Raw genomic sequence first — 14,617 nt, forward strand, 5'->3', positions numbered from 1 at the left:
AGTTCTCTCAATTAAAAAAAAATCAAATGATAAAAGTACTATAACTTTGTTTTGAGTCAATGATATATATATGCTAGGCTTTGCCACAGGCCTCCATTGTAATCTCTTATAATTTGGTTTAAAATGTCAAACATTTAGGCTGTTTAAATAACCCATTAAGTGCTCTGCAAAATCACAAGACATTCTATATGTGACTTAATTAATATCTACTCCAATTACACACAACACATTATCATGCTCAAGATCTAGATTTATTTTAAAACATTTAGTTCAATTTATATTAATGCAGAAAAATCACATCCAATAAACCACAACTGTAGAAGAGACACAATAATTGTGTTCTGTCACATTACCACACAAATATAATTTGATATTTAATTACAGGATGATAAAACACAATCACAAGTAAATGAAATATTTATCTTCTCAGTAGTAGTAGGAACCTCTTTTGAGTATGTAGGGTCTTCTGGGTTTATTCTCATACAGCTGGCGTTTCAGAATGTAAGGGATTTTTCTCTTTATAACTTCTTCCTTTTCGTTTTTGTCATTTCCAGCATCAAGAACATCTTCCTGAATTAACTGCAAGACAGGCAGGATAAGAATCAAACTTACATGAATAACATCTTTCAGAGCAGTTTTCCACATTTTATCTCTTTTGCTATTCAAACAGTAAGACACACGTGGATGAGATATACAAATTTTAAAGCAATTAAATGTTTTGTCCAGGGACAGATGACTATCAACTGACCGAGATAGAATGAGAAAAAAACTGAGATAGTTTTTTTTTCCAACTCTCTATTCAAGGCCACACACTGATACCTCCAACTAACACACCGAGTAGATCTTTGAGTATTTTTCAGGCTTTCATTTATGAGAGACCAGGATGTTATGAAAATATATAATAAATCACAACAAATGCAGAGTTTTGAATTTGGTAAGCCAGGTTTGGCCTCAAAAGGCAACAGGATTTTGTGTTCACTTTAGTTAATTACTGACTTGACTTGAAAACCATTCCAAAGATCCATTTCTTAATCAAAGGGAGAGGAATACCTGCTCTGCCTAACTTAGGTGTAGAAATTAACACATGCGAAAGTTCTATTTCAATAGTTAAGATCTCTTTAGATTGTGGTGCTTAATACTTAGAAGCAAGTTCAGATTCAATAACTTAAGGGAGTTCATCTCCATGAGAATCTTACCTAATATCTCATTGAATATGCCACATTCTAAAATTAGTTCTGAACACTTTTTTTCTGGTATAGTTCTGAATAAAAAATTTCAGTTAGCAGAAAATGTTTTAAGACCTCATCCCAGAATTTTGGGCTTAATTTTATGTGAAACTTTTAAACAAATTGCTCAAGATAAGAATTGCATTTGTATTTGTGATTGTCTTCTAAACTTTAGGGTCATAAGAAATAGTAAGAGGAGAATAAGTTTTTAATTATAGTGCATGTGAACTGAATCGTATCACCAACTACTTTATTTCAACCCACAACTTCAATTTCAGAGAAGGTAAAACAGGTATTGTCAGATACTCTAGTTCCTTAATCTTGTGTTTCTCTGCGAACATAATCTATAATTATTCATATTCTGTTCTGAGCGATATTATCATTTTATTTCAAATCACTCAACAACATTTAAAATATAAAAGTCCTGGGGTGCCTGGGTGGCTCAGGCGCTAAGCATCTGCCTTGGGCTCCGGTCATGATCCCAGGGTCCTAGGATCAAGCCCACCATCAGGCTCCTTGCTCTGGAGGAAGCTTGCTTCTCCCTCTTTGCCACCCCCCTCCCCCACTCTGCATGCCCCCTCCCCCTGCTTGTGTTCCCTCTCTGGCTGTCTCCCTCTCTGTCAAATAAATAAATAAATTCTTTAAAAATATAATTAAAGTCCTAATCTTATGTGCACATGATTTGTATGTATCATAGTTAATTGAGTTGTTGTTATTGCTTTTAATTCCTGGATAAATAGCACACAATTGACATTTCCCTATGTTAAAATAAGCATTTTTCAAGTTTTATTGATTTAAAGAATATTTTAAAGACTAAACTATTTAGCTGGAATTGAATTAAGTGATGAGTAGTCCACCAAGTAAAATTAAATGAACTTTTTTGGTGTTTCATCTAGAAAACATCATTTTATTTATAAGTTAGAATAAACACTAATAATTCTGTTTTACATTTCTTCTTTTCCACAGGTTATCTTTGGGATAGTCATTTACAGAGATCTCTATATTAGCAGGGAAGGTACCCTCAAATTTCCAAGGTTGGTGTAAACCCCAAATACAAAACATTAAGCAAATTTCTCTCAGAGGTTAATATGAAAGAAACGGTTCCCTTGTTGGGAAAATTTTCTTTTTCTTCAAAGCATTTCAATTTCTCTTTTCCTCCTTCAAACAAATTTTCCAAAACCAAAAGCAGTAAATCACTAGTATAGTATTCAATACAACTATTTTATCCTTCTTCAGTGTAGTTCTTTTAGTATAATGGATTTTGGATGTCTTGGTTGTCGTGGACCTAGTTTAGATGCTACGGATCTGAAATCTATTTATTCAATGAAATAGGAATATATATCATATATACATATGATATAAATTCCAGTTTTATTTGCCTAATATATTCAAATACAAATGGAACCTTTTGGTTCTTGAGCTTGTTTATAAACATATATGACTTGGTGCTTCTAAGAAAATATTTTCAGTCCTTAAATTTTGTAGGCATGCCACTACCAAAAATTGCCTGAGTATGCCACCAATTTAAACACAATAAAACCATGTGGATCAAATCTGCCTTAAGATAGACACCCCCCTTTTAAGATAGAAGAAAAAATATTTTGCTAACTCCCAATATTTGAAGGAGACTTTGAAGATCTGAAGGAATGTTAACCTCAACACATGGTTTATTCTTCTTTAATATTTGTAAGTCTTCCTGTTATGATAATGATCAGGGTAAAAAAAAATCAGTACAAATGAAAGGTAACTAGTGTAATGATAATTATATTCATATTTTGTTTTTGTGTTACCTCCCATTGTTGAAAAGCCCTGCTGTGGCAGATTTTTTGGAGCTGGTATATTGTCAGCATTGCTTCCAAGCTAAAACCATCTAAGGCAGAGGGAAATTTCCTTCTTGTAATAAGCTCCTCTTCACGAAACTCTCCTGTTTCCTCGGCTTGGCTGTTCAGGTTATTTACAAAACTGCAAACGTTTAGCAGGGTCATTTTCCAAGAAGAAACACTCGCTTTACTGATCTGAAGTATAGAAAAAAATAGGTACTTAAAATTTATAAATATAGGTAGTTAAAACTTGTAATATATGAGTAAGAAATAAATTTCCATTGTGCTAAGCCATTAACATTTTAGGGTCTGTTACTCTAGCCGAAAAATTACAGTTATTTATTTAGTAATTTTATATCACAAAATTGATTAGTACCAATTCCTCATATATTCTAATTTTAAAAAGGTGATGCAGTTACACACATGCACATAAGCACAAATACATGAGCAAAACAAACGAAAAAGAATAGTATAAATATGTAAATATATGTATACATCACATTCTCTTTAGTTCACTTCATTATCTTTAGTTCAATTCAGTTTAGTGTCTAATGGAGCGTAGACTACAATGATACTAATAGATTTGGACAATTACAGTAGTGTGAGAGCACCAACCCATTCCACGCATAGTTCTCATAGACAGCATCACAGCTGATCTTTTATTTGCAAATTATAATATTTCCTAGAATTACCATTTTTTAATAAGGTCTTGTCTGAAACCACTATTACCATCAACAACCTTCCTATGTGCCAATAATAATCAATGAGGAAACATAAGGACTTAGGAGCATCGAAATGCAAGATAATAAAAATTAACAAAAATTTCAAAAGTCGTAGATGAAGGAAAGCATACATTTTTCCTAAAGACATTCACACACACACACACATACACACACATGCACAGAGACATGAAACACCACACAGCCATGATGGGAGGATTCAAAACAGTAATATCACACGTCAATTCTCTCTACATTACTCCCTACCTATAATGCAATTGTAAATCAAAGTTCCAATTTGGAAAACATGGGGAGACTGTAATTTGGAGGTGGGGATTTGGCAAAATAATTATAATGTTAATTTGGAAGTATGAATGTGTGAGAATAACCAAGAAGAGTTAGTAAAATAAAAAGGTAACAAGGAGAAATTTACTCTATCAGATATTGAAATATAATTTAAAAGCTCAGTGATCATAGGAGTGAATTAATAGAGCAAGAGTAAATATTAAACCCAACAGGAAATAATATCCAAAAATTGGTGCAAGTATAAATGAATGTGTAGCAGATAAGCAAAGTTTGCATTTGAAATCCTTGGGACAGGTGGCTATCAGGAAACCTGGACTTGGGTCTAGCTCTAACATTCTTGACATATTGTGGTTTAACAGTATCCAGATGGGTTAAATATGAGTAAAAATAAAAAAAGTATATAAATACATAGAATTTGTTTTATAAACCTAAAAAAGTATTATTAAACAAATATCTAAACTGAAATCCACAGTGAAAAGGATAACATTCAATACATAAATGTATAGAACATCTCTGGAAAATTAATAGCCTGAATTAACATCAGAAGCAAGCTATATTGTAAAAGCTGCCCCAGAATGTTAATATCCTTAACACAGGTAGAGTTCTTCAAGAAGAAACTGTCAAATACACTTACCAAAAAAGCAAAAAAACACTAAAAAAATTTAAACCTTAGGTAAGTAAAATGAGTAAACAAGTCATAGAATCACTCCTTAAAAGGGAAATATGTGGAAAGATGTTCAACCTGGCCAGAAGACTTTCAAAAGAGTAGGTACATTCATTTGGTGTAGTTATAGGAACATGGCGAGACAGATACTTCCTCTTCTAAATATTTGGTGGTCTGGGTGTAGATTTGTTACAAATTTTAAAGGGTGTTTTGCATTAAAATTCAAAGTGTGCACACCCTTTGATTAAGATTTTATCTGAAGAACATGCACACATTTGAGTACAAAGGTATTCACTTGAAGACATGATTATGATATGTAATAATATAATATATGATGGTTTTACATGAATACAGTTATCAGCCATTGCTTAAACTTTACTGTGACAAACTTAGAGATGACATACTCCATTGTCTGGCAGCAACAATTTATATCATGCTAATTGATGGAATACCATATTTTTACATTTAGAAAGTTCTTTACAGATTATCTAATTGAGTGTTTTCTCACCTGTACTCCTTAGAATGCTAGTTCTGCAATCACTGTTTTTCAAAGAGTTCCACTGCCAAGTTAATTGGAAAACTTGCATTTAAAGGAAATTTAAAGATTTCTTGAACTTAGGTATCCTCAGAGCTTTTAACTTGCAAATACTCATTGTAACTTTTACTTTTATTTATGTATTTTAAAATATTTTATTATTTTTAAGTAATCTCTACACCCCATGTGGGGCTCAAACTCACAACCCCGAGATCAAGAGTCACATGCCCAACCAACTGAGCCAGCCAGGGCCCCCGTTGTAACTTTTTAATGATGCTAGTAAAAGTATCAAATGTCTCCCAAACTAATTTGACCACAGAACGCTTTATTCATAAAGTATTTGTCTGGACTAGTGTTATCTGTTTACTCTTTTGGATGAGGAAACTGAATTAATCATCTTGTTTCCTTCTACCAGTTAAAGTAGTCACGACGTCACTCAGTAATAGGATTATATAAGGTCCCATGAGTCTCTCTCATAGAAAACACAGCAAAGAAAGCACTACTGACTAGAGGATGTCTAAGTAGATATCTTGTATTTGAAAACATTTTGTATAATGTTTTAACTATTTCATTCAGAAAAATGGCAAAGTCTCTCTTTCTTTGAATCAGGCTCCTCCGAACCTTCTTTCTTGACTAGGTCCCAGCCTCGGGCTCTGTCTTTGGTCTCCTAAATCCAGTTTTAGCAAGAATCATGCTGAGTCCATTCACCACACGTATGTGGCTCTTGTCCTTATATCTGATATCCTAGATATTTGGTATCTGATCATCCTAGATATTTGATCAAATATCAGATACCTTATCAAATTTCTATCCTTAATATCAGAATCCTGTCATATCTTCTAGCAAGAATCCTTCCAGCCTTAAGAGGAGTAAGTTTCTTCTTATTCCATCCACAGAAGCCCCCTACACCTCGCTATAAATGCACACTTGCCCTAGCTGTGTTTGGAGTGGAACCGATCTCTGTAAAACCCCCATTTCAGTAGTCCTCTTGACTAAAGTCTTGCTTACTACCTTTAGCTAGATCATGAATAATTTTTCTTTAACAATAAACATTTTTTATTATCAAATTATTTTATACAAATGTTTATAATAGACCTGAGCCTATAGATAAGAAATTTAGAATATTATCTCCCCTTGTTTTTCAAGATAAGGAAAACAAGAGTATTTGTGGTTCTTACTTACCATTACTTGATTTAACTTTTTAATACTAAATAAGATTCTAGTCAAACTTTTGTTACCTTAATTAAATGGGAGCCAATATGTATAACCAATACTCACTCCCCATAATCACTGAACACAGATGAGTCTGGCAAATTGTGAATTCAAAGATTTCACTGAATTGAAAATAATTTAAGTCATCTGTGGTGGAGCTCTGAAGTTTCATAGCTGAATACAAAATGTGAGGGTTGGTAATGAATCCTAGATTCCCATTGTTAGTTCAAAAATACGTATTAAACTGTTACCAGGGGCGCCTGGGTGGCTCAGTGGCTTAAAGCCTCTGCCCTCAGCTCAGGTCATGATCCCAGGGTCCTGGGATCGAGCCCCACTTCGGGCTCTCCTCTCATCCGGGAGCCTGCTTCCCCCCCTCCCCTCTCTCTCTGCCTGCCTCTCTGCCTACTTGTGATCTCTGTCTGTCAAATAAATAAATAAAATCTTTAAAAAAAATTCTCTCTCCCTTTAAAAAAAAACAAAAACAAAAACAAAAAACTGTTACTGTATACTAGGCATTGAGTTTGACCATAGAAAATTACAATATTGTAGCACCTTTTTTAGATCCTGAAGAAAAGATACTATACCAGGTTCTCTTTCTTAATAGAAGAGTATGAAAGCACTAGCACTGGTAATAAAGGCAATTGTATTGTGAGAAAAAATTATTTTCCAGTTTTCCAGCTATAAACTCTCTCTTGATCTTCTGTTGCTTAAGTTTTCCCATTAGAATTTCAATGTCTAAATAGCTTTACTTTAAAACTGAAATTGCTCACATATTTTCCCTTTAAAATGGAAAGAAGAAACCCCAGCTCTCAGAAGTTTTTAATAATGGAATCGTATCAGTATCAAATACTATTCTCTTAAATATTTAATTGTAGTAATTTAGTTAAAATTATCATGTTTGGAATTTTCATTTGCATAGAACTCTACTCAGACTAAAATTCAATAGAGTCAAAGAGAAACAAATAATAGTAGTTTTGTGTAAAAAAAAAAAAAATAGGGAATGAGTTGAGCGTTTTGTTCTCATCCTAGCAGCAAACTGAGATAATTATGCTTCTGGGTGCTTTCTCATTACAGACTGTATTTTACTTTTCTCAAATCAAAGGAGTCAATAGGATTCCACATTTTTTTTTCTTTTTAAAGATTTTATTTTTTTTATTTGACAGACAGAGATCACAAGTAGGTAGAGAGAGAGGAAGGGAAGCAGGCTCCCCGTTGAGCAGAGAGCTCGACTCAGGGCTCGATCCCAGGACCCTGGGATCATGACCTGAGCCGAAGGCAGAGGCTTAACCCACTGAGCCACCCAGGTGCCCCTCAACTTTTTTTTTTCCATGGTATGTTTCACAGACATATTCCAAGACTAAATAAAGGGAAAAAAATTTATTGTGCCTATATTTTTATGTATTTCTTTTAAGAGAAAAACTAAGTCACTCCATAAACTGTAATTGTTTTCCCCTGTAATTCTAAGGAAGGAATCACAATTCTACTACCACACTTTCATACAGTAGCTAGCACTCCCTAAATTATACTACATTTTGGAGATTATGTAGGACTTTTATGTGTCAATGTAAACTTAGAATTATAGAGGTAAAATCTCTACTGAGAAACTAAGGCATTCCAATATGTCCATTTCTATACAGACTACTGGCTTTGTCTTCCTATTTTTGAGTTGAGGTAATTGTAATGGTTGCTATTCAGTCTGAGTATTAAACAAGGGATCCATTATCTTAAGGTTATTATTTGGTTATTGATATTTAATGGCTAAACTAAATTTGATCTTTCCTTATATGAAGCCTACCAAATAATGAAAGAGTTTGGTTTCAAACCATTCAACCTTCGTAGATCTGGGCGATGGTAAAAATACATGCACTCAAATTGTCCCCACGTGTCTTTTAAGGATGATAGTAGAAGACATATCTTTGCTAGCTTTCAGATAATAATGTCCTATACTGCCAAATACAGACAAGAAATGGGTGTTTCCCCTTCAAACCCACTATCAAACATAATTCTACAAATATAATAGGGATTATTGTACCTAGAACGTGCTCATCCAATTAAGGAAGAGAAATACAAGGTGGCAGGACCCTAGTTGGAGTATTGCTTCAAAAACTAGACAGGCGTTTTGAGCACTTACTTTCTTACTACAATATCTGTTGAATTCTCTGCATGGATATCCCAGTGTTTATAATAGTGATTGTACCTGGGGTCGCCTCAAGTTAAAACTTATTTTTCTTTGAGAAACACCTTTTAGTAGGGAACTCTTTTTTCTATTCCTGTGATCGACTCACCCTGGGTAAATGAATACTGTGTGGTAGCATGGTAAACAGGTATATTCCAATTGTATTTTATTCCTAGGTACAGGTTGGGATCTAGGAATCTTGTTTTCAAGACACTAAGAGAGGAATAACAGGTACGGTATGCAAAATTTTACTTGGTTCCATAAAAACCACAAGCAGGTGTAGATGATACTTCTGTTATAGGGAGAATGTAAACTAGCCCCAATTCCAGCATTTACAAATGAGGCAATGAAGACAAGCAATGTTAACTAAGCCCCTTGCTTAAGAAGTCACAGTTGGAGAATTAGATCTCCAAGCTTCTGTTTGCCGTCTACAGCTCTTTAGTTTCTACCACATTTATTTCATGAATTGTCATGAACTATCATTTTTTTTTTTAATTTTATTTAGAACTCCATTTTACTCTTCCCGATATAACCAAAATGTCTATTTTGTTTCCCTGGATGCATTTAACTTGAGGCATACCTTTTGCCATACACAATGTGATAGGAATGGAAACAGGATTCCTTTAAATACATTTTCATCTCCACATAAATAATATGTGACTACCTAATTAAAGTCGCAATAAGCTGATTGATAGTCGCTACGATTTCTTTCCCTTTCACATCAACACCCTTAACTCCTTTGAACTCAAGGAAGAGTTTCCCGAGAAAGGAAATGCCTCTCGAAGAACTTTTCAGTCTTGATGGTAGTTATTAACTATAGGAAAAGACACCATGTTTATAATGAGAGCTTATATGTTCTTCAATCAATGCTCAAAGAAAAGAAAAAGTTACCTTTGATGTATGCATATTGGTCAATAAATCTGCTTCTAATGCTTTCATTTCCTCTTCTGAATCTGAGTAAAATCAAAACCACATGTTTACTATATAATCATATATCAAATAATTATACTAAAACCTACAGATTTTAGATTAACCTCAAAAAAATTAGTCTTAGAGGCCTATTGTTTTTCTATGCATTTATTATCCATAAAATAATATTCAGAAAAAATACTTATCATTTAGTTTTGGGCTAACAGGCAGTTAGAATAATAAAAACACTCTTAAGAAAATAAACACATGATTATATGCCAAAAGAGCTATTGATGTATTGGAGTTACTTAATCTCTAAATCTCAGTATTAAAAAAAAAAACTGATTATATCATATGATTGAGATTTCATTAAAAATGCTGGTTAATTTTTACCAGCAATAGTTTACATATATAAAATATATGTATATTGATATTTTAAAAAGAACATAATGAAAAGATGTGTACAAGATGCTTTTTCAGGACAAAAGCAAAGTGAATTGTTTACTGATGATTTTGGAATAAGAGACACCAAGATTTAGTCAATTTGAGATGCTATTTTACCAAACACGCTTTGAAAGATTTGTTTTTCCACTTTAAATAAGAATTTAGAATTACGTGTACTTAGCTATTTTATTACAGGCTATTAAGCAAATTGGTTAATTTGTCCATCAATACATGTGTAACTGTGTTGAAAATAGACTTCTGACTTTTATTAGGGTAGCCTTTCCAGTTTCCCCTAGTCAATATATTGCAGAGAAGAAAACTTTATAAAATACTGTAAGTAATGGAAATAAAGTTACAGAATATCATAATTACATGACTTAATTTATACTCACTGATCTGTCATAAAACAAAGCAGATGTTAAAATGGCTATCTTCTTCAGCACAGACTCTTGTTGAAAAGAAGTGTCTCACTTAAAGAAATTGCTTGTTAAATTGTAACCAGCTCCTAAGTTACACCAGGGATCTTTTTTCCTATTGGTTCAAGGCCAGTCTGTTTCTCAAGGGAATAATAAATTCCTTTAGCCATTTATGAAATATGTATGTCAAAATCCCTACAAATTTTGGCTTATCACATCAAGAAGCTCAAAGAGTTAATAAACACAGTGTTTAATCAGCAATCCATTTTTTTCTCATACATATTTCTCTAAATACATATTTAGAGAAATATATAAATATGTAAAACAATCCATTTTTTCTCATACATATTTCTCTAAATATACCTTTAACCTCATGTAATAGATAAAATCATAATTGTAGAAAATTTGGAATTTATAGCATTAAAAATTATTGCAAAGTTAGAAGCTTAAGATCTTTCTCTCATGATCAAAATAAATAAAAAATTTTGTTAAGTAACATTTATATCTTCTGCTAGATTTAATTTCATAATTTAAATAAAATAATAGCAGGAGTTTGAATTAAATATTTCAATAAATTATTAATAATTTATATTAATGAATTAATATAAATAATGAATTGATTATTTTAATAAAATATAAAAGTATGCAACAGGCTAAATGATTTTTTTTTAAAGATTTTATTTATTTGACAGAGAGAGACCACAAGTAGGCAGAGGCAGGCAGAGAGAGAGGAAGGGAAGCAGGCTCTCTGCCAAGCAGAGAGCCCCATGCGGGGCTCCACCCCAGGACCCTGGGATCATGACCTGAGCCGAAAGCAGAGGCTTTAACCCACTGAGCCACTAAATGATTTTTGCTGCATTTATTCCCTATGTATTTTCCCTCTTTGATGTGATATTGCAATATTATAACATTACATGTTACTCTAATAAATTTAAGTCTTATTTTCAAGGTAAGTTATTGGTAGATATATAACAATACATGGCTTCTTAATTATCACATGCAAAACACTCCATAGGTAAATAACTTCCATTATTTTTATTCCACAATTTTATTCCATAAATTTACCAGTTTTCAAGTAATATTTTGTATGAATTTAAACAGCATGCAAAAAAATTTAAATTAATAGTATACTTATTTGTCACATGGAAAAACTATACAAAATGCATTGTCTAACAGTACTTGGAATATTTTTATATTTTTTAGAAATCATTTTCTATAAATAATGGTTCATTCATTTACTCATTAAACATCAGTTTTCACTTTATTTGTATCTTGACATACCTACACAGTTAAAGTAATTTGGAGGAAGAAGAAGCCCCTGTTTCCTAAGAGAATGACTGAAGATGAGAAAAAGCATTTTGAATGGAATGAGTTTTAACTACGGGTTCTCCCTTTGACAGGTGGTGCATCTGTACTCCTCATCAGATTTTGACCAGCCTAATTTAAGTTCTACACATTTTTTTTTTTTTTCCTACTCTGATGGTTATATTCCAAGTGGAAGGCATGGAGTATTTCACTGAAATCTCTTTTATTACCTTTGCAGATTTAAAAAGAGAAATAAAATCTTTCAGTTCTTGTAATCATAAAGACAGAGAAAGAATCTATTCAGTTTCTATCACTGAAAAGCAAAACCAGAATAAAGGAAAAACTCTTCTCCCTGGATGCATTAACATAAGTAGCAACACAGTGCCAAAAAAGAGAAAGAAATCACCTCAGGGAATTGTGAAATGGCAGCTGAGCTTACCTGAGCACAGACTCCAGGAGCTGAAAGCCAGAAGTAGCATGCATATCAGCTGGATTTTCATTCCTGCCATCATCTCCTTGAGCCTTCTAGCAAGCCAAGTCCATAAACGTCACAGACACGCTGTAAGAGGCTTTCACTAGTGCTTCCTCTTGCCTTCAGCTGATTTGGAAAGAGAACTATGAGAGATGCTTTGGCCATTCCCTATATATACACGCAGAAGGATGATGTCATGATAGCACAGGGATTATCTCTTAGGATGTGCCCTCCTTCATCTCTCTCTCTCTCCTCTCTCCACTTCCTCCTCCCCCTTTCCTTTGTACCCCATTCTCCTCCCCCACTTCCGAACTTCAAATGAAAGTGTGACATCTACCCTAATTGCCACAGTTGCTCTGGATTTCTGACGCACAGAAATCATTCAAAAGCAATTCCATATAGAACATACTGGAAGCAAAAATTACAGTGCCTCTCTTTCTCCATTGCCTCTCATTTCTGACTCCAAGAAGTTTTCATTTTGATTTTGTGAAGCATGAAATCTATTATTTCTAATATAAGCAGTCTCCAAGATGAATGCATGAAATCAGTGATTCTTAAGCTTTGGAAGTCTTAAAGAGTTGGGGTTCTTTTCTGATAGCCCACACTTGTGAGCAAATGTTTTGTGGCTTAGGGACAAATACAGGTTTTAGAGAATGAATGCTAGAAGGAAGAAAGTGAAAAATAATCAGAGAATCAGTTAAGGTATAGGGATTAAGCAAAAAAAAAAAAAAAAGGAAGAAAAAAAGAAAAAAAATTAAAAAGACTAGTAACTAACAAATTGAAAAGTTTTTATTTCAAGTGACTGGGAGAATGACTGAATTTATGATTGCTGACTTTTGGTTAATGTCTTACAAAAACAATGTCATGTTTACAAAATCCAACTATAAACTATTTATGTGGAAATACGATATAATATCATTGGTGTTTTCTGACACTTTACTCTTTTCTCTCTGCATTGCTCTACTCTTTTTGGATTCATTGATGCTATATCCTATTCTTTTTATAATCCCCTTCTCACTGGTTTTCACAATTGCATCAATTTTTTCTCCTGTTAGAGTCATAAAAATGAAATTGTGCTTTTGGAAAGGAAACAATCTTAAACAATCAGTATCCACCAAAGTCAGATTTCTAAGACCGTGTCTTCACATCATATTTTACAAATTACAATTACACTCATTTCATCTCTGGATTCTCAGGGGAAAAAAATGGCTCAAAATGTGTTTTGGAGTGAAGCTTTCTTCTTGTATTAAGTATTTCAGGATACACGGAGTGATCTGAAAAGGGGATGCTGCTAGGAATGTGAATATTTGAAGGTAAAAATGTCTGAGAATTGTTCACTTTTTAAATATACCAGTCATGTAATAACAATAGAGAAAAATATGGATTATTTTCTAACGAGAGTTGATTTATATTTTATGGTATATTGTATGAGATTGACTTCTCTATTCTACCTTAAACTAGGAAAACCTTTTAATTCCAAACATTTAGTAATTATTTAAAACAGCAAGGGATCATTTTTATAATTTGGTGTTCAGAAATCTAACAACGGATGATACTTTTCTTAATTTTAGTTTTCTTACTTTTCGTTACTTTTACAAACTTAATGTACAGTGCAATATTGAACATGACTCATTTGAAGAAAGTTTTGTACAAAGGGTCATTAATTGGCAAAGAAGTGTTGAACATAGACTGCTAAACATTTGCTTTCCTACCACAAGAGGGCGCAACAGAGGTTTAAAAGGATTTTTATTTTCACTTAATTAGAATTCTAAGGATTTTATTTATTTTCTTCTTACTGTCTTTGTGATAGAATTCTTTTAAAGCCCCTTTAATGGAAAAAATAGAGGAGCTTTATATTCTTTGTGCGATATTTAAATTAGCTGCTTTATCTGCTTTTGGATTGCAAATACGAAGAATAATCTTTAAAAATGTGTGATAGCAGCCTACTGGTAAAAAGGAAGTGTGATTCCTATTCTCCTCAAGTGATTAATAAATAAAACTCAAGGAAATGTTGATAAAATATCACTTGAATATTAGCTGTAAATGTGAGAATTGTTTTAAATATATAATAAATCTGGAAGAGTTTGGGGAAAATGTGTTAACTAATGTCAAATGATCCAAAACTATTTTTCTTCTAGGGGAAAAAAAAAAAGATGTGTAACTTTTTGTGGTAAAATTATGATATAGATAAACTTTATCTAACCTTTACTGGTATTTTAAAAAATCTGTTACCCCTTTCCTTTTCTTAGCTCCAGTGACTTCAAGTGATAGAAAAGCCAATTAAATGATTTGTTTCAAGAGGGTAAACTGTGTGTGGTATTTGCCTTTAAAAAGGATTCTATGAAGTACCCAAATGATGCCTTTAGAGCAGGATTTCAGGTGTTTTCCTATGGAGATGGGTAAACTATTTTTA

At 32.9% G+C, this 14,617-nt stretch overlaps 1 protein-coding gene across 1 annotated transcript; it reads right to left on the reverse strand.

Moving 5' to 3' along the window:
* Positions 1-232: 232 nt before the first annotated feature.
* On the reverse strand, positions 233-12,662 carry NTS (neurotensin). The gene is made up of 4 exons (XM_082739669.1): positions 12,172-12,662; positions 9,550-9,611; positions 3,017-3,241; positions 233-579 (listed from the first exon to the last, which is right to left on the reverse strand). Exons 1-4 carry the CDS (start codon positions 12,242-12,244, stop codon positions 427-429), a joined length of 513 nt encoding a protein of 170 aa, XP_082595795.1. The 5' UTR covers positions 12,245-12,662; the 3' UTR covers positions 233-426.
* Between the last annotated feature and the right edge of the window lie 1,955 nt (positions 12,663-14,617).

The sequence above is a fragment of the Mustela nivalis genome (assembly GCF_964662115.1).
Source record: "Mustela nivalis genome assembly, chromosome: 7".
In the NCBI taxonomy this organism is placed as follows: Eukaryota; Metazoa; Chordata; class Mammalia; order Carnivora; family Mustelidae; genus Mustela; species Mustela nivalis.

Excerpts from the sequence above, each read along its gene's own strand:
- NTS (XM_082739669.1), bottom strand. The coding sequence starts at position 12,244 with ATGATGGCAGGAATGAAAATCCAGCTGATATGCATGCTACTTCTGGCT. Across the intron at positions 9,612-12,171 it reads CTCCTGGAGTCTGTGCTCAG|ATTCAGAAGAGGAAATGAAA; the intron begins GTAAGCTCAGCT and ends GATTTTACTCAG. Across the intron at positions 3,242-9,549 it reads CCAATATGCATACATCAAAG|ATCAGTAAAGCGAGTGTTTC; the intron begins GTAACTTTTTCT and ends TCTATACTTCAG.